At 50.6% G+C, this 23,424-nt stretch overlaps 7 protein-coding genes across 9 annotated transcripts; 5 read left to right on the top strand and 2 right to left on the bottom strand.

Annotated features, from left to right (window-relative positions):
• On the top strand, nucleotides 1–2,640 carry J3458_004773 (uncharacterized protein). 2 transcript variants are annotated; one of them, XM_066118408.1, is made up of 3 exons: nucleotides 83–786; nucleotides 885–978; nucleotides 1,037–2,640. In XM_066118408.1, the coding sequence occupies exons 1-3, from the start codon at nucleotides 784–786 to the stop codon at nucleotides 2,479–2,481; spliced, it is 1,542 nt and encodes a 513-aa protein (XP_065977012.1). In that variant the 5' UTR covers nucleotides 83–783; the 3' UTR covers nucleotides 2,482–2,640. The 2 variants fall into 2 exon arrangements, with proteins under 2 accessions (XP_065977011.1, XP_065977012.1); XM_066118407.1 differs by having other exon boundaries at nucleotides 1–254; nucleotides 374–2,640.
• A 662-nt stretch (nucleotides 2,641–3,302) lies between these two features.
• On the bottom strand, nucleotides 3,303–7,995 carry J3458_004772 (uncharacterized protein; the record flags this gene model as incomplete). The annotated part of the gene is made up of 7 exons (XM_007811271.2): nucleotides 7,596–7,995; nucleotides 6,697–7,538; nucleotides 5,392–6,631; nucleotides 5,093–5,327; nucleotides 4,186–5,023; nucleotides 3,456–4,129; nucleotides 3,303–3,407 (listed from the first exon to the last, which is right to left on the bottom strand). The coding sequence occupies exons 1-7, from the start codon at nucleotides 7,694–7,696 to the stop codon at nucleotides 3,303–3,305; spliced, it is 4,035 nt and encodes a 1,344-aa protein (XP_007809462.2). The 5' UTR covers nucleotides 7,697–7,995.
• Nucleotides 7,996–8,893, top strand: RPL10A (60S ribosomal protein uL1; the record flags this gene model as incomplete). The annotated part of the gene is made up of 3 exons (XM_007811270.2): nucleotides 7,996–8,089; nucleotides 8,158–8,529; nucleotides 8,631–8,893. The coding sequence occupies exons 1-3, from the start codon at nucleotides 8,071–8,073 to the stop codon at nucleotides 8,891–8,893; spliced, it is 654 nt and encodes a 217-aa protein (XP_007809461.1). The 5' UTR covers nucleotides 7,996–8,070.
• A 306-nt stretch (nucleotides 8,894–9,199) lies between these two features.
• SMP3 (alpha 1,2 mannosyltransferase) lies at nucleotides 9,200–9,679 on the bottom strand (the record flags this gene model as incomplete). The annotated part of the gene is made up of 1 exon (XM_007811269.2): nucleotides 9,200–9,679. The coding sequence occupies one exon, from the start codon at nucleotides 9,677–9,679 to the stop codon at nucleotides 9,200–9,202; it is 480 nt and encodes a 159-aa protein (XP_007809460.2).
• A 4,303-nt stretch (nucleotides 9,680–13,982) lies between these two features.
• On the top strand, nucleotides 13,983–16,073 carry SCON3 (E3 ubiquitin ligase complex SCF subunit scon-3). Of its 2 annotated transcripts, XM_066118405.1 has the most exons (3): nucleotides 13,983–14,825; nucleotides 14,892–14,989; nucleotides 15,073–15,757. In XM_066118405.1, exons 1-3 carry the CDS (start codon nucleotides 14,756–14,758, stop codon nucleotides 15,268–15,270), a joined length of 366 nt encoding a protein of 121 aa, XP_065977009.1. In that variant the 5' UTR covers nucleotides 13,983–14,755; the 3' UTR covers nucleotides 15,271–15,757. The 2 variants fall into 2 exon arrangements, with proteins under 2 accessions (XP_065977009.1, XP_065977010.1); XM_066118406.1 differs by having other exon boundaries at nucleotides 14,623–15,243; nucleotides 15,316–16,073.
• A 1,505-nt stretch (nucleotides 16,074–17,578) lies between these two features.
• On the top strand, nucleotides 17,579–18,405 carry ARL1 (Arf GTPase arl1; the record flags this gene model as incomplete). The annotated part of the gene is made up of 5 exons (XM_007811267.2): nucleotides 17,579–17,653; nucleotides 17,725–17,763; nucleotides 17,828–17,911; nucleotides 17,990–18,313; nucleotides 18,385–18,405. The coding sequence occupies 5 exons, from the start codon at nucleotides 17,579–17,581 to the stop codon at nucleotides 18,403–18,405; spliced, it is 543 nt and encodes a 180-aa protein (XP_007809458.2).
• A 1,368-nt stretch (nucleotides 18,406–19,773) lies between these two features.
• On the top strand, nucleotides 19,774–21,836 carry CAT1_2 (catalase A). The gene is made up of 2 exons (XM_007811266.2): nucleotides 19,774–20,215; nucleotides 20,333–21,836. Exons 1-2 carry the CDS (start codon nucleotides 20,047–20,049, stop codon nucleotides 21,646–21,648), a joined length of 1,485 nt encoding a protein of 494 aa, XP_007809457.1. The 5' UTR covers nucleotides 19,774–20,046; the 3' UTR covers nucleotides 21,649–21,836.
• The last annotated feature ends 1,588 nt before the right edge of the window (nucleotides 21,837–23,424 follow it).

The following is a 23,424-nucleotide window of genomic DNA, read 5'->3' as shown; positions in this document are numbered from 1 at the left end:
GAGACGTCCGGACTTCGAAGCACTGCATGTTGACGTCAGAGAGGCCAGTTGAACCACTTCTCTTCCGCACCCCGTCCTTGAGCAAGCTCAGAACCAGAACTCGATCAACCAAGACACCACGCGAAGCCTGAACTGACCATCCTGAGGGTCCTCATTGATTGATTCCCTGGAATCTTCCATTCTCCATTCTCCATTCTCCACTTTCCAATCCAACCCTTCCCCCCGAGTTCTCCGCAGACCACTCACTAAGCTACGTAAGCTGGCAACTGGACTCCTCTCCTCCTTGCTCTTCACATCTTTGCATATTTTTGCCTGTTCTATGCCTTTCATCTTCGTCTCTACTCCCTCTGGACACGGCTGACCCACGAAGTAGCCTCCGAGCCGCGAAAAGGCATGTCGTCGTCGTCGTCGTCGTGAACAAAATTCGTGGTGCCATGGCGAGCCATCATCAACCGTTCAAGGCCCTAGCGCCCATCAATTGGAACGACGTACCACGTCAAGACTTTCAGTCATTTTTAGACAGCACCTTTGAAGACGCCCACGTCGTCATCGACTCTGTCCCCTCCCCCGGGACACCCGCTGCAAAACCACCTTCCACAGGGCGAGCTCGAGCAAAGACCGATTCCGCTGTAGTATATACAGACATCCAACGATCACTGTCGTTGCACCAATCGCCCGCTGCTGCTGCTTTATCTGCACAACTGCGAAAGGAGTGGAAGGAGATCAAGACAAATCCCAAAGATAACCCCCTGGGCATTACCGTGTACAGGCTAGCTGCGAAAGATGGTAAGGGTGCATGGTTTGCTAGGCGCAGCGTCCATGAGGGCTTGTCCTTTGAGCAGTGGAAATCGGGACTCGAGAGAGAGTTTGCTGAGACTATGAAGGTGCAGGGATCACCGGGAAGCGGCAATATTCGCGGAATTGGCGCCGATAGAAATGTTGAGCATCACGTCGTCGTGGATGCGGGTTGTGTTGATGGTAGTCTACTCCCCCCGTATATAACACCCGACTTTGCTGACGACTGTTCGTTACGCAGTGTTTCAACTGTCTGCTCAGTTCCCAGGACCAACGGCCCCGCGGGACTTCATCACACTACTCCTCACATCCGACTTTTCACATATAAAGTCTGATCAACAGCAACAACAACCACCTTTGCGGCAATACATGGTGGTGTCGAAGCCATGTGTTCACCCTGATTGTCCTCCTCGCCAGGGCATAATTCGAGGACAATACGAGTCAGTGGAAATCATACGAGAAATCCCCGTTAATGGTGATGCCGCCGCAAACAAGAGATCATTCTCTTCGGCTGATTTGCTGGCTGACGGCAGTCGCAAATCAATGTCCCCTAGTCGATCTAGCGATGCCCTCCAGACCCCTCGAGCTATTGAGTGGCTCATGGTGACGAGGAGCGATCCTGGTGGTAGCGTGCCACGGTTCCTAATCGAGAGAGGAACCCCCCCGGGTATTATTGGTGACGCAGCCAAGTTCCTGGACTGGGTCTCATCGACAACCCTTAGGGATGGGACCCCTCGTTCTGCACAGGAGACCAATCAGCGCAATGAGAACAACGAGAAGCCTGGCAATGGCAGTGCCAATGGAAACGTTCCGGCCGTGACAATCAATGATAATGCCCGAACCTCACAAGAGATGTCTTTCAATGGCGATCAAGATAGCAGAGAGCATGAACAAGGATATGGCGAATGGATACCGAGCAGCACTGGTCTGTATGGAATAATTAGTGGTGCATTTGGTGTTGCAGGCTCTATTGCTTCTGGTCTACGATCACAGTTCAGCAACCCACTAAGTTTCAGCAGCAGTCAGGACAGCTTAGCGGGTAGCCAACCTATACCCGAAGAAGATGAAGACGAAGACGACAACGCATCGCAAAGCGACACATCTTCTACTCGCAGCTTCACATCCGCACTTGAGAAAGCTTTGACCCGTGAAAATGCACCTGATAGCACAACTGGCAGCGTCTCTGACGAGTCAAAGTCGCAACGCCTTCAGCCAGCAGAGAAAGATCTCCAGAGGCTCTTGGACCGGCGCCAAAAGCTAGAGAGAAATTATACCCAGTTCCTGGAGCGGATGAAAACAAAGCGTCTTGGCGAAAAAGAAAAAGACGCCGCATCGCAAGCTAAACACCGCGAGAAAATCGACAAGGAAATGGCCAAGCGAGAAGCTAAGCATAAACGCGACATGCGAAAGCTCGAGGAGAAGCGTGAGCAGGAGGAACGGAAGGCAGAAGCGCGGAGGAAAAAGGCCGCTGACAGGCAGGAAAAATCTAGCCTGACGCTGGCGTTGGAGAAAGCCAGGGCGGACAATGATGTTGCAATGAAGCAGATCGAGTTGCTGCGTGGTCAAGTCAGGGAGCTCCAGGCGCAGAACACTATGCTTGTGGCGAAACTAGGGCGTATGGGGGCATTAAATAGGGAGGACTCGTCATCTTCAAAGACGAATTCTATCAAGTCCTTGAAATCTTGACGTACAAACTGGAGCATTTTAGATGCGAGGCGTGTTGATTTCCGGAGCTTTTGTTGATGTTCCAGAAGGGGGCGTTTGGAAATGAGGCATGCTTTTATGACAATATTCACAGCATGGCGTAATGGATCTGAGGGTAATCAATTTGTAGCAAATAGGCTTATTTTTTTGTTATATATCCAATCGTATGCAGACCTGTCTAAAAATCTATCCATGCTTCTGTAAGCAGCTTCGATACCCTCGTGCTCTTGGGTCGTAGCGCCTCTTTTGCCAAAGCAACACCTTGTTCCAGCTCCAAGTATTTGAACTTCCTACTCAATGCCACAGAGCAGCGGATTAACCGGGTGCAAATAGCAAACACTGTCGGATTCGAAGCCCACCCCAAGGGCCCGTCTTCCAATTCAGCAAGTCTGGGAACTTGCGCAACCCCCCGCTGAACCCAACTTACCAACTTGCCCAAATGCTCATCCTTTTCATCCCATGCAAGGGTGTCGAAAACCTCTACCCACCGCTTTGTCTCACGCACCTCATCAATAAACAGATTATGCTCCTCGACCACAAAAAGCGAGTCGTCAAATTCAAGTGCCCGCGCAAGCTCAACCTCTGCTGGTTCCCAGCTCTCCAGCTTCGTAGCCTGTACGCCAAAGTACCCGACTAAACGGTCTGCTACAATTTCCTTGAATTCTGGTGCAGCGCCGAATTGTGTGGCGAGGAATTGGAGAAGGCGGTTTGCTGCCTCGATGGGGACCAGGGCGGCGCCGATGACGGAATTCGCGGCCAAGGCGGCTACGTCACGGACTTCGTCGTCGTCGTCGTTCAGGAGGTCATAGAGGGAGAAGAAGAGCGGGAAGCAATTCCGGGTAGGTTGGGGGTGAGGTGGCGAAGAAGGAAGCGAGGGATAGGGCGGCTGCGAAGCGCGTGTCGAATGTCTGTGGTGGTCAGCACCTCGTCATTACCAGGCATGTGCTTTGCCTTACCTTGTTGTCCAGAGCGGCTTCGGCCATGATTTTGCCCCATGAATGGATGTTGACGGGTGTAGATTTCTCGGGACGGATTAGGGCTGCCATAACAGAGCCGCTTGCTCTGATGACTGCGTTAGAGAGAGCTGGGTTCATGGGACGAGCTGGTAGGCCCAGCCATAGCGCAACCAATGCATCTTTAGGGATCTTATCAAAGGCCTTTTGCTGGAGGAGCTTGTCTGTGATGTCGGCTAAATTTTCCACGGCCAGGACCTGGGCTTCTGAGTAGTTGGTCTGCAGACAGACGTTGACGTATAGGTTGGATAACGAAGCCAGAGTATCCTGTGAGCACAACGACGGGTCCCATACCCTGGGGATGGTCTCGAGAGCAGCTACCAGCCCGTCGAGGCCGACTTCTTGGCTTTGAAGAAGAGACTGAAGCTGTGACACGGGTCCGTCGAGTGTGGACAAGACGTACACATTGTGAACGGCCCGTTGGATTTTCAGAAGAGCAGAACCTCTATTTCTGGGCAAGGTGATACTGAATGGAGATAGTGGGTGGTTGTTTGTGGTTTCGAAGAACCAGATCATGTTTACGACTTCAAGATATGTAGCGATGATGTCGGGACAGTCAGGAAAGCGAGCGTCTACCTTGGTTTGGATAAGGAAGGAGTGAAGTTCCGGGAGGTCAGCTGGATAACGGAGTCAGCTTATTGTTATTCCAAATGGACTACATGGGGATACATACCGAGCAGTCGTTCACAAGCAACTTCGTTTAGTCTCTCAATGACAAACTTCAGAGTCAAGAGTATTCCATGGACGTGGTTCGGCTTATTCCTCGATTCGCTAGTCATTGCAGCATCGAAAATACCTCTGATAACCGCCAACCACTTTTCATGCAGGAGACAGGAGCAAAGCGTACGCGCCGCCATGTCGCGGACATGCCACACAGGACTGGACAGATATGCCGCCACATCGACTTGAATTTCGTCCCGGAGCAAATCTGGAGGCCCTGCTCGACGGATGATGTCCAGAGCAGGAAACACAGACTCTGCAGCAGCTGTGCCTGAAGCAGACGATTCGGAAAGGATCCTGTGCCCAGACTGAAGGAGGTTCTTGAGCACACCAGGCAAATTGGGGTATCTGTGGTAGTGAATGCGGTTTGCCTTGCCATCCCACCCGGCTTCAATCACGGCCTTGCTTTCATGAGTCCCAAACAAGCTGTCAATGAGGCTTCGCAGAAAAATGAGGCCACAGTTCCGGATGGCCCATACCTCGGATCGTAGGCCGCTGGCCGCAAGTTCCAGGCACTGGGGCAAGTAGGATTCCGACTTGTTCCCCAGCGCTGTGAGGAGAGAGTTTTTGAAGATGTCTTTGAGGCAGTTGTATGCGTGGACTTGAGGGAGCTTGGATCCATCGGTTTCCGAGGTCTTGGCTTCTCTGGCTGCTATGGCCATGAGGGTGTCCATGACTTGCGCAAAGTTGGGGTGGGAGGCGTTTGCTGCGAGGATTCCAGTGATCATCGACGGAATTCCCGCGGACCGGCGCGTCGTTGATGCTTGGGAGTCGATGGCATTCAGTGTACCCTGAGTCGATCAGCGAAAATACCACCCCATGCATGTCATGTGTAATGGTTTCGAGTTGCCTTTGCTTACCTCGTACCAAATGTCCAACAGACTTCTCTCGTCTTCTTCCAATTGCAGATATTTCGTCTGCTGGCAGCAAGTCGCAAAAGTAGCCGAAACTGTGGTGAACGCGCCTCTGTGACGCAGGGTTGCTAGTTGCGTAAAAGCCAGGTTTCCAATTCTCTCGAATACCTCCTTTGAAGGAATGATCAGGCCATTTCGGGACCTATTTCGAATTGTGAGGATAATCGTGCGCATCAGATTGCTACAAAAAAGATTAACAGCAGTTTCCCAGAAAAGCTATGACGTAGCAGCAGTGTATAGCATACCTTGACTCGTGAACAGCACGGAAACTATAACTTAATAGATCCTTGGTATCAAGTCCATCTACTTCCTCGAGTTCCTGAGGCAAGTGTCCTTCAGGGGAATCATCGCACAGAACATCTCGGACGGCTTTCCATGCTCGCTCACAGCATGATACAATGTCCAGCTGAAGTTTATTCGCCTCATTCGATTCGACTTCAGGGAGTATGATCTCAGAAACAACCTGCCAGGTATGGCATAGTGAAGCAAAATCTCCATGAAGAGGTGCGTTGACGACGGCTTGACCAAGATCCTTCTCTGCCATGGACACCTTGCGGTCCAACTCATTGGCCATAGCTGCCAGCAATTTGATTCTTTCGTCGCCTGATTCGAGAAATCTGTAAAGCAATTGGGACGATTTCGAGGCGCCATCAGAGTGATCAGCTCTGGCTGTTCGACGAGCAAGCTCATTAGCCCGTTGGGACAATTCAGCGATTTCATGGACGGGCACTTTCGTGGTTTCCAATCCTGTGAGTGTAAGCCGGCGATATCGACCGTCGGCGTAGCATTTTGCTAGAGCCGTTGCCGACAAATCTCTGACGTCCTCAAAGGGATTCATGACCAAATCAAACAACGCTCGTGCCCACTTGGCATCCAAACAATTGAAGAAGAGTCCCTGGTCGTCAGATGTCCCCCAGTTTTTATTCGGATCTCCTTCCAAGCGTATTATGTACATTAATGCCTTTAGCGCAGCAATATGCCTCTGGTACGACGCAGTTGGACCTAGCTCCTCACACAAGAAGCCAAGATACCAAGAGAGAAACTCGACATGATAGTCCAAACAATTGGCCAATTGAGCTTCGGGCAAGGAGATCAGGTTCGATTGGTAGAGAATAGGCTGCAAAACGGCATCCTTGTCAGACGAATGAGGAGCGTTCGCTTTCTGCGCCTTGGCTCGAGCTCGTGGAATGCTACGCTTCAGCAAGTGAATAGCACCGCGAACTCTCCTGAACATGTCGCGAGCCTTGGACGCAACATCCACTCTGAACTTGGCATCTGGATCGGCAAAGAATGTGCCCATGTACTTTCTCAGGAGATCAAATGCGACCGGGGAGTAAGGTCGTGTGGTGGAGGGTGATGTAACAAGTAAAGACAGTGCTAGAGATCGAACTTCATGAGAAGGATGGGCCAACACACTCTCTAGAACCTTTTCGTGTAGCGTTATAGATGATTTGTGCTCTACCTGGTCGTTGGCGCTGCCGAGGGCTAATCAAGAAGTTATTAACACTCTGCTGTCAGTACCAAGTGATTGACCCTATCGAACGACTTACCAGGCTCCTCAACAAGACCAACTTTCTTTCCAGTCTCCAGTGCCGCCAATTGAAGAAGCGCAGGAACATCCAAGTTCGTCCCGCTTGCTCCAGAAACTGCCTGGTCCTCATTCATACGTCCCAAAAACGCCAAAGCTTCTGATCTGTCAGCTTTGAATAACGGCAAAAAGATGTAATTCTTGATGGGCTCCAGAAGTGTGGGTTCCTCAGCTAAAGATTGAAGCAGCCATTGGTGCCATATCTCGATGCTAGGAACTGCCCCTACATTCTGCCCCTGTCTCCAGAGACGATAAATTGACACAATCAACTTGCCCGCCGTGGGACGTACAAATTGCAGATGCATCCAGTGAAACAATTCCACAATAAAGTTTCGCCATATTTCAACTTCATCCTGTGTTCGTATATCTGTTCGAAAGGACACATACGTCAGACGAATGTCGCACAGGTTGACTACTCCTTTCGATAGAAAGTGATCTAGCGTCTTAATCGCAGATTTGGCAACAGGTTTGGTAGAACGTCCAATAACAATTGAAATGAGACTATCCAAAACAAATTTCTTGGCCTGCAATGTGGCATCTCGATCTGGGTTTTTGAGAATGCACTGAGCAACGAGGTCGAGCACCAGTTTCATGGACCTATGGGTGTCCGACTCATTCCACTCGATGTAAAAGTTGAACAATTTCAACATCACCTCTTGTGAGAAGGCCCATAGGCGTAAGACATCAGATTTGGACACAGAAGACTGCTCGACAAGTCCGCAAAGTCTCAGACAAGCCTGTCCAGACATTGATTTGGGCTGAGCCGCATCCTTGAGCAGTTTCTCAAAGAGGAGATTTGCATGGCTACGGTGTATAATTAGTCAAGGTTCTTTTCATTTTGAAAAATTACAGAGTACTTACCTTCCTCCCAGTTCCTCATCCTCTTGTTCTAGCCACTTCACCAACTCAACCGGGCTGGCCAATAAATCAGTAACCTCTGCAGGAAGCTCAGGCTTCACCATTTCAGATTGCGCCCGTTAAATTGCGACCGCAATTACATACATAACCAAGTCTGAGACCAGTATGTCATCACAAGCACAAGGCCATAAGAAATGTCGTCTACAAAATATATAACCGTAGCCACCGTCTACAATTCCATGAAAAAGGTCATACTTCAAGGCATGCGGCTCGGAAGTGGTCACGCGTACCTCCACGTGAGAAAAATTTGCCCTGCCGCACACATCCCACCACCAATTGCTGTGAAGTGGGCAGGGTCCCCACACCTCAAAATCACCAAAATCCCTAAACCCACTTGCGGTCTTCGAAAACCCTTCAACAACAAGACCTGTCCTGATTTACCATTAGATAATATTCAATCTATTGGGAGACTGCCAAAATGTCCAAGATCACAGTCGGTACGTTGCGGAACACATTCGACTCTCGATGCGCAATCGCAACAGTCGCCGCTGACCACGCACTACAGCCAATGTCCGGACGCAAGTCGCCGAGCTCTTGGAGTACTCCAACGAGACCAAGAAGCGCAATTTCTTGGAGACCGTCGAGCTCCAGATCGGCCTGAAGAACTATGACCCGCAGCGTGACAAGCGTTTCTCTGGCACCATCAAGCTGCCCAGCGTTCCTCGCCCCAACATGGCCATCTGCATCTTGGGTGACCAGCACGATATCGACCGTGCCAAGCACGGTGGTGTCGACGCCATGTCCGCCGACGACTTGAAGAAGCTGAACAAGAACAAGAAGCTGATCAAGAAGCTCGCCCGCAAGTACGATGCCTTCCTCGCTTCCGATGCTCTTATCAAGCAGATCCCTCGTCTCTTGGGTCCCGGCCTGTCCAAGGGTAAGCAACAACTCCCTCTCCGCCACCAAAGATGCTCACCGCTTCTTCCTACCTCAGCGGAGTTTTATCTCACTCCTCGGTGCTAACACTTAATGCAACAGCCGGCAAGTTCCCTACCCCCGTCTCCCACGCCGATGACCTCAGCGGCAAGATCACCGAGGTCAAGTCCACCATCAAGTTCCAGCTCAAGAAGGTTCTCTGCATGGGTGTCGCCGTCGGAAACGTCGCCATGGAGCAGGAGCAGCTCATTAGCAACATCATGCTCGCCATCAACTACCTTGTCTCTCTTCTGAAGAAGGGCTGGCAGAACGTTGGCAGCTTGACCATCAAGGCCTCCATGTCGCCCCCCAAGCGCCTGTACTAAGTCGCTTCAAAAATGAATGGTTCAGATCCTTGTTTTGGGGGAGGTCTTTGATCTGAGTGAACTGGCCGGGAGTTGCTTAGACTAGAATCTCAATACAAGATTCAAGTTGCTGCATTATAGGTTCCTTCCTTTAGCTGTGATATTTGTGAAGTTATAGTCGTAGGTACAAGCCAGGGACTGGATTTCCAGTGGTGCTGAGATACAACGGGCTTTGAAACCGATGCTACGTCACAGTACGGCGCGCTTGGAACACATGACGTGCATGGGTACATATTGTTACGATTTTGTTCGATATTCTAGCTTGAATTACTTAGTTTTTGGACAGCTTTTGGTTACCCTCCACGCAATCAAGCCCCGTCGACCAATCACCCGCGACAGCGTATTCCAAATACCATCATCCCCAAAATCGAGGTCATCCAGGTTCAAATGCTTTCTGTAACGCCAGACTTCTCGGAATCGCAACCCGTGCAATCCCTTGTTTGACAGATACGGGTCCAGCCATGTTGCTGAAGCTGGCGCAATAAGGTATGTCCCATTCTTCTCCTTCAGGTACTCTTGATTACGTCGATCAGCGGGTGTGTCACAAGTGGCGAGCTCCGTCAGTTGTGTGAGCAATGCATCGCCCTTTAGACCCATGACATCCCTTGTTTGCAGAACCTCGTTCTTGCCGTTGAGGAGCCATATCGGGGGGGTGTATGTCTTCCACCAAATGGCCTGGGTCGCGTCTGGTTGCTTGCTCATAAAGACCTGGCCGGGAACGACACCGCCTTGGTGGTAGATGCCCATTCAGCACCCCCAAAAATAGGTTGAAGATGATCCATGCTCCTGCCCAAGTCCGCAGCATGGTCTTGTTCTTGGGCAGCTCGACTGATGATAGAATCAGGGGCACGGTTGGCAACAGAAAACGAGCTTCTTGATGCGGAAATATGGATAAGACAAAAAGCCCAGAAATGGCGGAGTAAAGTCTCAGCGACAAATGAGGCTTAGCAAAGACCAAAACAGCTGCAGGTCCAAGGAGCTGCGGAAGGTTTGCCGCTACATGTTGATACCACGGATGTATACCATGCTGGGCAAGATTTGCCGTGTCCGAGTTATAGAGGAAGAAGTTGAGCGGAGTGATGGTAGGTCTGGAGATTAAGTCGGCCCAAGTAACGGGCTCAGATGAGTAGAAAGCGGTATCCAGCGCGATAGCTATTATAGTGGTTATTAAAGCAGCCGAAGCCAGGGCCACAAAAGAAAAAGGTCTGTTTTGATAGTCAGCACAATACTACACGAGTAAGCCTCATGAGTCGAGGAAGAGACCACTGACTTATTGAAAAAATGGGGTATCAAACGAAGGCCAGGAATTAACAAGAACGCTGGCAAGGTGATTCGGTTAAACACTCCGAAGACGGCGACAATCCCGAGCACTGTTGAAGATAAAAGCGACGATTGTTGCTGAAACAAAGGGTCAGTGAGATGTCGCGAAATGAAATGTTGGTAGAGGCAAAATTGCCCAGAAGAGAATCGTCATACCCGAGTATCCACAATGCGCTGAATCAAAACCAAACTCCAAGCTACAACCAGAGTTTCCACAGAATTCGAAAAAGTGTGTGTTTGATATGTCCAGGTGACATACGACGATGCCACCAAGAGCACAGCAACACGTCGATGTCGCGGTGAGGGTATCAGTTCGTGAAGGGCCCAGTCCTCCAAGACAAAGCTAATCAGGAACATGAGAACTCGCAAGGTCCAAAACACAGCGATGGGCGGAATTTCGCCATCATGTCCGTTGCCAATCCACAACCATCGAAGGAGTAGCATCGGCAGCCCATAGACGGGCCATAGTGGGAAGACGCTCCGTATCGGGTGCTCGCTTGTGAACTCCCAGGTTCTTCGGACAGGATAACTGAAGATCTGACCTGTACATTTGACAACATGTTTTGGTCAGCAAAGCCACTCTCACAGGACCACAGCACAAGAGCATGGCGAGCGCGTGACTTGGCCGGACGAGTCTGTCGATACACCAGCGCAACAGCCACAGCTCCACCTTGTACCTGGTGTAGGAATAACACAAACAAGACGGGCGCATGAGCATGAGCATGAGCCTGAGAAAGAAAAGACTCAAACGCGCGGCATCAGGACGGAACAAATATAACGTACCGGCTATAACCTCGGGGCCCTGGAAGTTCTCGTCCGGGTGTAGGTAGCTGGGGGACAGGGCGAACCACAGCCGTATCAGAACGAGAAGCAGGTAAGTGCGCCGCCACATAGTTCAGCAACGGTGCCTCGAGGTAGTCGATGACACGGCAGGCATGAGGTCGCAGATGTAGCGAAAAGCAGGCAAAGACATGGGAGATGAGAAGGATGGCGAGTCGACGTGTGGACGCTTTCAGAGCGGCAGCGCGTATAAAAGCAAATCGACGACGTGGGCGCGACGAAGGTGTGTCAGGCAGGACGAAGTAAGTCGTGGTTAAAAGAGATTACAGAGTAGATGATAATACAAATCAGGTAACCCGAAGCTGAAGCTGAAGGGCTATTCGCGCAGCGCCATCGGCCTGAAGATAAAGGATATGGAGGGCGGGACAAAATATCAACGGGGAACAAGACAGATTAATTAATTTTATCAAGGCGTATGGAGTGAGAGTAAGAGTCGAAGCACTAATATTACGACACACTCAAGCAGGCGATAAGCCACGTTTATTAAAGAGCTGAACTTGGACCCAAAAAAAAAGGTACCCACTTGATGTTCAGAGGGCAAGGGGAGCTTGGGAGCTTGCAAGACTAAAGGGGCAGCCTGGCACCTGGCACCTGGCACCTGGCAACTGGCACGGACATGGAGTAACTTGTACTAATACCCAGCACCTGACAATGATAGAGGATTGTTGTCAGCAGGGGGAGCTCCGATGGCCTGCCTGATCGCATCACGCCTTTGGTCTTTGTTCCTGTTCTCCGTTTTTCCATGGACTTCTCCTTGTATACCCTCTTATTCTTCTCTTCATCTCTTCATTTTGCATTTCCCACATAGGCGTGCCTTTTTGCCGACTCCGGCGTCGTCGACCCTGTCGCCGGACACTCGCGAGACTCGACACCTTGGACTACTGCCTATACGTGTACGGAGCAGATAAAAATACAGAGTGCTAGTGGGCAAACAGACGGGAACGTTTCATGTCAATAGATACCACGAATAGGGGCTCTCCGCCAGCAACAGGAGATGCGGAGTTTGCTTGCAACAAACAATGAGCCAAAAACATGCGTTGGGGGTGTCAGGCACCAGGGGTCTGTGCCCCAAACCCGCCAACCGCCAATCGCTGACCTCTGATATGTGGTATGGTGTTGCTAAAACGGTCGACGGGTCAATTTGAAGGGAGGCTGAGAGGCTGAGTGAGATGCTGAGAGGCTGAGGGGCTCACAGGTTGACGAGTGCGTCAACAGATCAACGGCCCGAAGAATGCTAAAACGTTGATGTCCTCCCCTCCCAGGTCACTAATAAAAGGGCAGAACCGCCGCTAAGCTGGAGACGGCATGGAGCCTAGCGGCCTCGGGACTCGGATACTTGTTATTCTGCACTTCACAGAGTAGATTACGGAGACTCATTGACGCTTTTGACATGGCATCTCGCCACGCCAGGCACGCTCCCCCTGGTCAACATAAAAACATGGGTCGGCAATCTAACAACACGCACCCAGACAATGGTCCTGGATCCCCGATTCCCGATCCCACCCAGGGAAATGGGCTAGCCAACAGAACTAACCAAGACATTGAAATGGACCAGATTCTTTGTCACGGGAGCCCAGGGCCTCTGAGCTCTGGTTCTGTCCATTCTTCGGCTTTGTTTGGTATCTGAACATTGTTACTGTATGCACAGCGCCTAACTTCTTAAAGTTGATGGCTTCCATTGATATAATCAGGCGCCGTGCCCAGGACAAGAGAAACCATCCGCAACACCTGGGAAACTTTAGCACGTCACGGACAACCCCAGCTCGCCAGAGACTCAGGTGTTGCTAGACAGCCTTGCCGCCATTACGGTGCAATCTCCTCGGCCGAGCTTGATGCTCCCTTCACCCGTTGTTAGTGTGCGGCGACAGGCTCTGATCTTGGCGTCACTGGCCACAAAGGTATGTCATTGGAGTCTTGCGCCATCAGATCAGGTCAAGAATGGCCCATACACAAAAGAAAGTCGTAACCACTACTCCGTACTTGCGCGAAAAAAGCCTGCCGTTGCAAGGAATGCGCATCGACCTCGGTTGAAACAAGGAATCTAGGAGTATGTTGGGAACGCGCGGAGACAACTACCTACTAGTAGTAGCATACCCGAGGCTGCCGTGCCAGACCCTAATACGGACGGCGGTATACACCAACATCTCGGAGCTAGAACGTTATTGTATTGCAATCTGAGACAAGAGTGAATCGGATTTCTCAAGTGGGTGGGCAGGAAGCCTGGAGAAGCGCTTCGAATCGTGCCAAGTAAGCAAGTGAGAGGCTGGCGCGATTTATAGAGGATGCTTGCAGAGAAGCACAGGTTACGAGGGACGTCTTTTTAACGTTAATTATTCGGCTTGGCAATGGCTATTGAACGATACCGGGGAACTCGTAAAGGTTTGATGAAGGGTAAGGTGTATTAAGCAAGCAGTCAGACCTGTTTAGAAAGGACCCGGCATCATCGAAGTACTCGAGGCAGGTTGCGTTCATAAAATGAACGGGGGGGCAGCACGTATTCAATATTCACATCCTTCTATTTAGCATATTCTCTGAGGTGGCCGTATCCATTGAGTAAAGCCATACTGCCTGTGCTCGTCGAATGTAAGTCTGCAGTCTAGACGATAGGCTGCAAGAAAAGGGCTCTTTGGCGTAGTTGGTGACTCGTCGTTAATGAAGCCACAAGAATCAAGCGATGAGCCGCTTGGTGCATGGCCTTCCCAAGTCTGCTTGAATCATGGTGAATTTTGGTTCGCAGAGCGAGCATCAAACATCAATATTGAATGGCTGCATGGGGACTTAGTGCTGGGATTGACAAGGCAGACACCAGTTGGCCGCATAAATTGAGAGGTGGTCGCCAAAGGAGGACAGGTCGCCAAAGGAGGACAGAACATTGAACGTTGATTGAAAACACTGCGCTTGACATCTGGACCTTGACTGCATGTGGTTCTAAAGTTCAACGACTCCTGCTTTGGCCTCTGCATAAAGTACCTACAATACTTAGTGCGCACCTGTCTACCACCCTAGGGACCTAGTAGGTATGTTCACTCGTTGCAGTTGATGTCAATGCTTTTTGTCTTTTCAACTTGACTTTCTCATCATTACACCACCACTCTTTGGCCAGCCGCCATCATTATTAGGCTCTGCAAGTGCAAAGAATCGTTTTTTTAAAGTTCGAAACAAGGCCCTTCCTCCTGCAGCACAGAGTTCAAAGGGCGCGGTTCCTAATTCAGGGCACGCCTCGCGATTGATCTGAACAGACACACAACTACCTGTGTGCTTTTAATCGGTGGCGACTTTCTCGCTTGCCCGTGACTCTTTCAAGTTTGGTGCAACTTGGATGTGAATAGCACCTCACTGAGCAGAGCACTAAAGCGCTGCACTGAGCACAGTCATCCCACATCAGCTCCATCCGTCCTGTCTGTCCACTGACTGGCTAGCCCGTCTCTTGCCAAACGTTCGAAACCCCGCAGTGGCCCTAGCTGAACTTTGTGCTCTTCTGCCTGCGAACTTGCGAACTCTCTGAAACTAACCTGATCATCTGCAGCTAGCCGGATATATAAGACACTGCCTTGCCCGCCTCAAAAGCAACTGCGCTTTACTGTCTCTATACACGTCACTGCTTTAACCTTTTGATACGCGATCTTCCTCACTCCTAAACATTATCCATTCTCGTTCGTCACAATGTCCGCCGAAGACACGTCGGGTGCCAAGGTCTACTTGGCCTCCAATGATAACGCCACTTTGCAAGTCGGTAGGTGACTTGCTGATTGCTCCCAGCTCTCGCAGGTCCAAGAGTTCTTACTGACTCCTTAGTTAGACCGTGTCGTTGCCCAGCGCTCCATTCTCATCAAGCACATGATGGAGGACATTGGCTATGACACGATCAGCCAGGATAATCCTATCCCAATTCCCAACGTATGTTGCGCCACCCAGCCAGCTTTACCAGCCCTTCTATCACCCTGCCTAATCTACCAGCATCACCGCTAACTCGGGTGCAGGTGAACGAGGCCGTCCTTCGCAAGGTTATCGAGTGGTGCGAGCATCACCGCAACGATCCTCCTCAAGCTCAAGACGATGAATCTGACGGCCGACGACGTACCACCGACATCGAGGAGTGGGACCAGAAGTTCATGCAGGTTGACCAGGAAATGCTGTTTGAGATTATTCTGGTAAGTCCATACTCGATTACCATTTAATCACCATCCATGCCATCAATATTTTCGCAGACTGACCTTCGGCAGGCTGCCAACTACCTTGACATCAAGCCGCTGCTTGATGTCGGCTGCAAGACTGTGGCCAACATGATCAAGGGGAAGTCACCGGAAGAGATCCGCAAGACTTTCAATATTACCAATGACTTTACCCCCGAGGAGGAGGAGCAGATTCGAAGAGAGAATGAGTGGGCCGAGGACCGGTAAGGGACGTAGTCAAGACTCCTCAGGGTGAAGCGCGAGTTGGGAACATCCACGCCTCGAGAAGTGAGCTGGCCCCGACTCATTGGATTTTTATCTTTGGTTTCTTATTTTCTGCTTCGCAAAGGCCACCTCTGCCACGCAACTTGGGCGTTCGTGGGGTTGATTACATGGTATTGACGATGGATTCTACGTTGCTTCTGGTTTACGCTTAAGCACCCTAGCTATGAAGTTGTGAATAAATGACAATTCTAAAACTATTATTTCAATGTCTTCTTGTGTCAATGTGCAAGTGCGATCGTGTATAAGGAAACATGGTCATTCGAGTGAAAACAGTATCAGATCGTCACGCCCTGATGTCATTGCAAAAGGTCACACAACCGTCGCTAGCGTTACAAGGATTATGGACAGTCACGAGGACATTGCAATGTATAGGTGCGGGCTATGAGCCGCAGCGGCGAGCAGAGACAATACCATCTCCGGCAGATACTGGCTACTCCATCTCCCGATGGGTGGCAGATCATTGATGCTGCGAGCAATCATCATCTACAGTAGCGTCACCATGTGCAGATTCCATTATAGTAATATTTCCCTTTTTATTTCAGAGACATCAAAATCTGTGCATTCCTTCCCTAAACCCGACCGTTTCGTGCAGTAGTGGCGAGAAATTCGCTTTAAACCTGGCAAATAGAATCCTGCCTTATAATCCGGTACGTTTTAACATATCCCCGGTTTCTTCTTTGTTCATCCTTTACGCTCCGAGCAGCAGTAAAGTGAATGCCCTCTTAAAATCCGTGCAAGATAATTTAATCCATCTCATCGTGAAGCCATGGCGAGAAAAGGTGCAATAGTCGGCGACACTTGATGGGTAGAGGAGTCGAGAATTGTCGTAGGCGAAACAGTTTAGATGCCGAGGCGGGTCTTTCTCCAGTGCCGTCTCTTAGCGTTGTAGCTGCGGAAATAAAACCGTGTTAGCAGGCAAGTTTCTATCGGTTCTCCCCTGATGGCCTTGTCCTTGAAAATTCGGATCGACACAGCGGAAATACAGTGAGGAAATGCATACCGGACGGAGTTGTTGGTTCGGAGCCTAATCCATTGAGGCACAGGGCGGTTCTGCTTCTGCGCCTTGGCAAGCTTCTGCTTGGTACGGAAAGACTTGTGGCTCTATTGATAAAGTGTCAGCGTTCCGTGGTGTTTTCTCGGCGACTGGACGAGCGGGGGGTGCATCACACGACGCGCAGAATGATCCGAGAATACAGGAGCGAGCGAAATATGCAATGAGCATTCTCTGAACATGAGCGTCGTCGTGGACGGCGTCGCAGGGCGGCGTACCGGCATCTTGGTTGGCTTTGCGTGTCGAGTCGCTAAGGTGAGGAGGAATTTCGTGGAGTTGAGACTGAGAGGATTTTTGGCCCGCACTCGAGGGCGTAAAACCCTAGCGAGGATGTGTGGTGCGGCTGGTGAGAAGGAGTGTGTGGCTGAGCACCACTGATGTGGCTATTCTTGCCTCAGGCACAAGTTGTCGACTGGTTACTGCGATGGGCTGGGACAGTATGAAACGTTGTGCTGACTAAAATGTGATTAGTCGGCAAACAAAATCACACCGACGATGTATGCAAATTAGTATGTAGTGTGTCCCATTAATTATGTCTAGTGTCTTCAGCCAACCGTAACCAAAAAAGCAGGGCCATACATTTGTCCCTGGCCCGCCGCCCCCAGAAACATCGGGAATGGTGGTAGTGTCTGACAGAGGTTCCAGAATAGGAGACGGATTTCTAATTAATGCTTGCCCCTTCTGTCTAAATTCTTGCCTCGGGACATTGCAAATTTGCAAGCCATCAGGGAAGCACGCAGATAGAGGACGAAGCCAACGAAGCCAGCGGTCATCTTTCTCTTCTCTATTTCAGTCCTTTTCTTGTCATCTGTGTACGATATCCCTCCCCGATTCGTCCGATCAAGTGACCACGTGTGTTGGGGCCCTCTAGAACTACAGCCTGAGCTTTTCCCTGATCCTCGGCACCGAATCTAGCCAACACTAATTTGTTTTTTCCCTGCACTCGCCGTGTACGCAAACATTACAACTTCAGTCACCATGGGCGCGGGCATGTCATGGCTGTCCAACTTGCTTTGGGCGAAGAAGGAGATTAGAATACTGATCTTGGGGCTTGTATGTCGTTGATATTGTAGCAATTCTCCTTGGGAGATGAAATGGGCAGCGACTAACGTGTTGTGAGTTAGGACAATGCCGGCAAAACGACGTTGCTATACAGGCTAAAGGTACGACGTGTCCAGTGTGTTCTGATATTGGAGAACGACCGAATACTAACAGGTATACGAATAGATTGGCGAGGTCGTCACTACGATACCCACAATCGGCTTCAACGTCGAGTCGGTGACATACAAAAACTTAAACTTCAACGTCTGGGTATGTTCGGACACACGTATCAGAATGGTCATGCAAATGAGCAGGAGAACAGCTGCGGCTAACGCTACGCTCTTGCAGGATCTCGGCGGTCAGACAAGCATTCGACCGTACTGGCGATGTTACTACGCCAACACAGCAGCCGTCATCTTCGTCGTCGACTCGACTGATATCGAGCGATTACAAACCGCAGCCGAGGAACTTGCCGCAATGCTAAACGAGGAAGAGCTCAAAGACGCGGCGTTGTTAGTCTTTGCCAACAAACAGGATCAGCCTGGCGCAAAGGGCGCGGGCGAGATTTCGGAAGTGCTACGCCTGGGTGAGCTACGTGACCGGAACTGGAGTATCATGGCGTGCTCTGCTGTTGATGGAAGCGGTATCAATGAAGGGATGGACTGGCTGGTGGTAAGTACACTCCACCGCGGAGTATTGCACATGTACAGGGGATGAATTGCTGACTTTGATGTGCTTGGCAGCAAACGGTTAACCAGGAATAAGCATGGCATACGCGATGGGTTCTTTTTCTTTTTTTGTTATTACGGTTTCCGGAGCCCAATATGTACAACAAAAAAAAAACGACGTGATGATAAAGGCTCCCTCACGATTCCGCGCATCATGGTGGACAGGCAATCACAACTCATGGGAAGGGGGAACAGAGGAGTTGAGTGTCATTGAGGCGCAGGGTACTGGCAACAAGGGCCGGCCATAGGTTTCTTCCTCTCGACCTGGCAATCATGTTGCAAAAAGACAGGAGGAAGACCAGCAATGAAAACGAGTGCGACGCAGAGTGCGATAAAGACGTAATATAGTACGACGCTTTAATACTACAATCGGGATCTATGGAGGTCCTCTTCCTTTTCTTTCCATGGAGGGATTGTACAGATTCTGATTGAGAACACTATTGTTTCGAGTTAAGTCGACGTCCCCTATTGGCCCCAGCTCAATGCGAAAGACAGATTACACCCAGGTTGATTTGGGGATTTGCGAGGCTGGCAATAATGTGAAGAACAGAGTGGGACGAAACCGAAATCAACTACTGGATAAAGTTGTCTGTCATTGTGGCGTGAGAACAAGGCCTCACCACAGATCGATGCAGGCGATATACTTCAACTCGTGAACGGATGACTGCAGCACTCACGCAAAATTCACGACAAACTAGTATATCTATCCTTTGCCCTCGTGTAGGGTCTAAATGTTTTGCATGGCCCTTACTAAAGATGCGGGTGCGGCAATGGATATGATTCGAGACGACAAAAAAAAAGCAGTCAACCACCGACATTGCAAGCAGCAATATGCCGTGAAGATCAGAATTCAGTCTGTTGCCATAGTGGAACGGCTAGTTCGGCCTTTCTGGAGATTGATTGTTCGAGATCTGATGTGGTAATAACAAAGAGGGACGGTTGAGCTCGCGGCGAGTCGAGTTCGAGGACGCCGAACGCGATCCCGAAATATCGCCTGCCGAGTCTGACTATCACATGGGAAGCATGGGCAATGCGTTGGTCAAGTAGTGTCGCTTCTCGATGCCGTAGCCTTAATCCCGAAGTGTAAGCGTCACCACCAACCCCAAGGGCCCCAACCCACGCGTGCATCTTGCCAGTGCTACTCATGACATCAACCATCGCAAACAATGTTTCCGATCCAATCGTTCAATTCACAAATCAATCTGGTCAGCATTCGGCAGCGTCTATTCATTGCCTCCAATCACCAAACTGTATGTGAGATCGGCGGCCGAACTCAGTCACCGCGGGGACTGGCAGCGGTGGCACGGAAAGTCGAGACGACTTCGATGATGCTGGATCCCACCGGCAGATAGGTACGGGATGCTGGCGAGGTCCGTTTGTACTGTGAACAACTGGGTTACGATGGGTTCTCTCCATGAATACACTTTTCTCAGGCGGAGCAGTCTAGTATATAGGGCTCGTAGGTACGAAGTGGTCCGGGGATTGGACGTCCTACGTTCGTTCAATCATTCATATCAGCATACATCTTGTCTTGACTTGACTTGCTTGCACCTACTTGTCCGGTATCTAAAGTTTCCGAAGGCGATACTTCATTAAGCCTGCCTTGACATCACTTCTACTAGTTCTCGCAAGACTCTTCTTGATCTGTATCGAATCTCCATTCAAGAAACCGTCACCATGGGTGCCAACGAAGCGAACTCGACATGCCGCTACAATGAGAAGCCCATCTACACAACATCCAATGGTGCTCCCATCGATAATCCGGAAGGATGGCAGCGTCCTGGACCGATGGGGCCCCTGTTACTACAGGACTTTCATCTCATCGATTCCCTGGCTCACTTTGATCGTAAGTTCCTCATCAAACTATAACCAAAAAGCACAATCTTCGCAACATCCCCAAAACCCCCAAACCTTCAACCACCCCCTGAGTCATAAACACAGTATACTAACATGCTTTTGACAGGCGAACGTATTCCGGAACGAGTCATCCATGCCAAAGGCGCCGGTGCATACGGCGAATTCACAGTCACCCACGACGTCACCGACATCACTAGCATCAACATGTTCAACCAAATCGGCAAGAAGACGCCGTGTGTCGCGCGCTTCTCCACCGTCGGCGGCGAAAAGGGCTCCCCAGACTCTGCCCGTGATCCGCGAGGCTTCTCCGTGAAATTCTACACGGAAGAGGGCAACTTTGACTGGGTCTACAACAACACGCCCATCTTCTTCCTTCGGGATCCCACCAAGTTCCCGTTGTTCATCCACACGCAGAAGCGCAACCCGCAGACCAATCTCAAAGATGCCACCATGTTCTGGGACTATCTCTCAACTCACCAGGAAGCCATCCACCAAGTCATGCACCTCTTCTCGGACAGGGGAACGCCGTACTCGTACCGCCATATGAACGGGTATTCCGGCCATACGCACAAGTGGACCAAGCCAGACGGCAGTTTCGTATACACCCAGGTACACCTCAAGAGCGACCAAGGCAGCAAGACCTTCACCAACGAGGAAGCCGGCAAAATGGCCTCGGAAAATCCGGATTGGCACACGCAGGACCTCTTCGAGGCCATCGAGAGAGGCGAAAACCCCAGCTGGACCGTCTACGTGCAAGTCCTCACGCCGCAACAAGCTGAAAAGTTCCGCTGGAACATCTTCGACCTGACCAAGGTCTGGCCGCAAAAGGAGGTGCCCCTCCGGCCGGTCGGGAAGCTCACCCTCAACAGAAACGCCGACAACTACTTCGCCGAGATCGAGCAAGTCGCCTTTTCGCCGTCCCACCTCGTCCCCGGAATCGAGCCGTCCGTCGACCCCGTCCTGCAGTCCCGCCTCTTCTCGTACCCCGACACGCACCGCCACCGCCTAGGTACAAACTACCAACAGATTCCCGTTAACAAGCCCCTGAATGCGTTCAACCCTTTCCAGAGAGATGGCGGCATGGTTGTCAATGGCAACTACGGCGCCAATCCCAACTACCCGAGTTCTTATCGGTCACTGACCTACAAGCCCGTCACGCCGAGCGTCACACATGAGCAGTGGTCTGGTGCGGCCGTCCACGCTCTCTTTGGCGATGTGACGGATGACGACTTTGTCCAGGCCACGGGGCTGTGGGAGGTGTTGGGACGCACGCCTGGCCAGCAGGAGAATTTCATTTCCAACGTGGCAGGCCACTTGTCTGCTGCCCATGTTGATACCCGCAAGAGAACGTATGACATGTTTAGGAGGGTGGACAAGGGACTTGGGAAGGCTATTGAGGAACATACTGAGAAATTGGCCTAGTCTTTTTTTTTCGTATATTACGTACTACGCCTAAGAACGAGACTTCAAGTCCACAATGTAATTTCTAGTGGGTTTGGGATGTGCTTTGGGCAGTCAAGGATTGTTATGTACGGGGAAGTTGATATGCAAAACATATAGGGTAGTCTCCACAACACACTAATCACCCCTTTCCTGGGGCAGAACATACACCACGAAACGTATCATGTAATCACTGAAAGATACAATACGCATTGGAAAAAATTTGTTCGTATTTAGATTAACTATAATTCTGCAACGACTGAAGAACAAACGAGCAGGGGGTTCCCCTTTGCAGCAGCGGTCCGCTTGTCCTCGGTGTATATAAACCCAATACGCATGACGGACAGTATAGCACACTTTGTCAGGGAGAAAAGGAGCCATTTCTCGCTCCTTTTACCCCCACGAGCATCACACGTATAATGCGGGTGGAAGGGGGAGAATAATATCCAGCATCTCAGTGCCTACAAACCTGCGCTGCAGGTCCAGGGGATGACGGTGCCGGGTATGCTGATCTACAGCGTCCGGGAAACGCCAGCCCGTTTGTGGCGGGAGGACTCCTCCTCTACTTTGTCCCAGAAACATTCACAACCGGACCTAAGCTGAAGTCGTGAACATGAATGGGGCCGTAGTTGGGAGAGTCTGAAATCGTAGTGAGATGAGCTACTTGTTGTGCCCTTCATTGCTTCAAACTCTTTCCCTCGTGTTTCGCCGTGATTCAAACGAGAGAATTGACATAAACGGCCGTATTCCCCCAGCCGTGGTAGCTATGCATTCGCTTCAAGGATCGGGCGGCCCCCCACGACTGGTTGGTATGGGCAGAATACTCTCGGGCGGAGTGTAAGAAGCTCAGGGCTGAACGGCACGTCAAAGACGTCGTACCAAGTGTCCTTACTGCACAGCACAGTACACTTGGCACGACCCAGCTCTTCGGATAATACCCGAACTCGACCATCACCTTCTCATACCCAAACGTCCAATTCCGGACTAGCCGGAGGACGTTTGGCTATATTATTCCCGTCGACAGCCAGTGTCAGACAAGCTCAGAAACAAATTCCGGATCAGTTTCTAAGACAAGCCTCATAACGAAGTATTAGTGTTGTCGTACGACGGCCGGTTAGAGCAAGTTAGATCCAGAAACCAGTCCAGGGTCTAATCACGCAATCGCTTCCATGTTGACGAGTTGACAAATCGTTTCACATCGATGGAAAGGTCGACATAGCGGCATCAAGCCGCATGATGCATCCTTTAAGTCGATCGTAATCCATTAAATTTCGTCAGTGGTCGTCAGGTGGTCGTAGGTCGTCATCATTACCCATTTCGTTAAGACAAGAACGAGAAGGAAACACAATGAGGAAAAAAAAAAGATGGTGAGGTGCAAGCGTGAGGCTTGTTCAAGGGTATAATCCGTAGAAAGTCTTCGTACAGGCCGCACCAAAATATTGGGCAAAGACTGAAGCTAAAATAAAAGATGAAGTATAGAAGTGTCGGGGAATCAAGAGTCCAACTAGGGAGTCTGTCTCGGAGCCAGGCCGAGTATCGCGCATTGCTGCATATTCCTCTTATCTTTAACCCAAAAAAGGAACCGTAACAAGGACAGAGGGAGAGGTAAAAAAAGAAAGCATAAAGGGGAAACTGTGTCCGAGAAACGAAGGGAAAGTCGCGAACCGCCTCTACTGCTGGTGATCAGAGGCCCTGCCCATTTAGAAACGACCGAGCTAACGGCGTCAGTGCAAGGCGGCGAGGGGGCTTTATAGTATC

This window comes from Metarhizium acridum, assembly GCF_019434415.1.
Source record: "Metarhizium acridum strain ARSEF 324 chromosome Unknown scaffold_29, whole genome shotgun sequence".
NCBI lineage: Eukaryota > Fungi > Ascomycota > Sordariomycetes > Hypocreales > Clavicipitaceae > Metarhizium > Metarhizium acridum.
The sequence above is the reverse complement of the archived record's forward strand: the minus strand, read 5'-3'. Positions and strand labels throughout refer to the sequence as shown.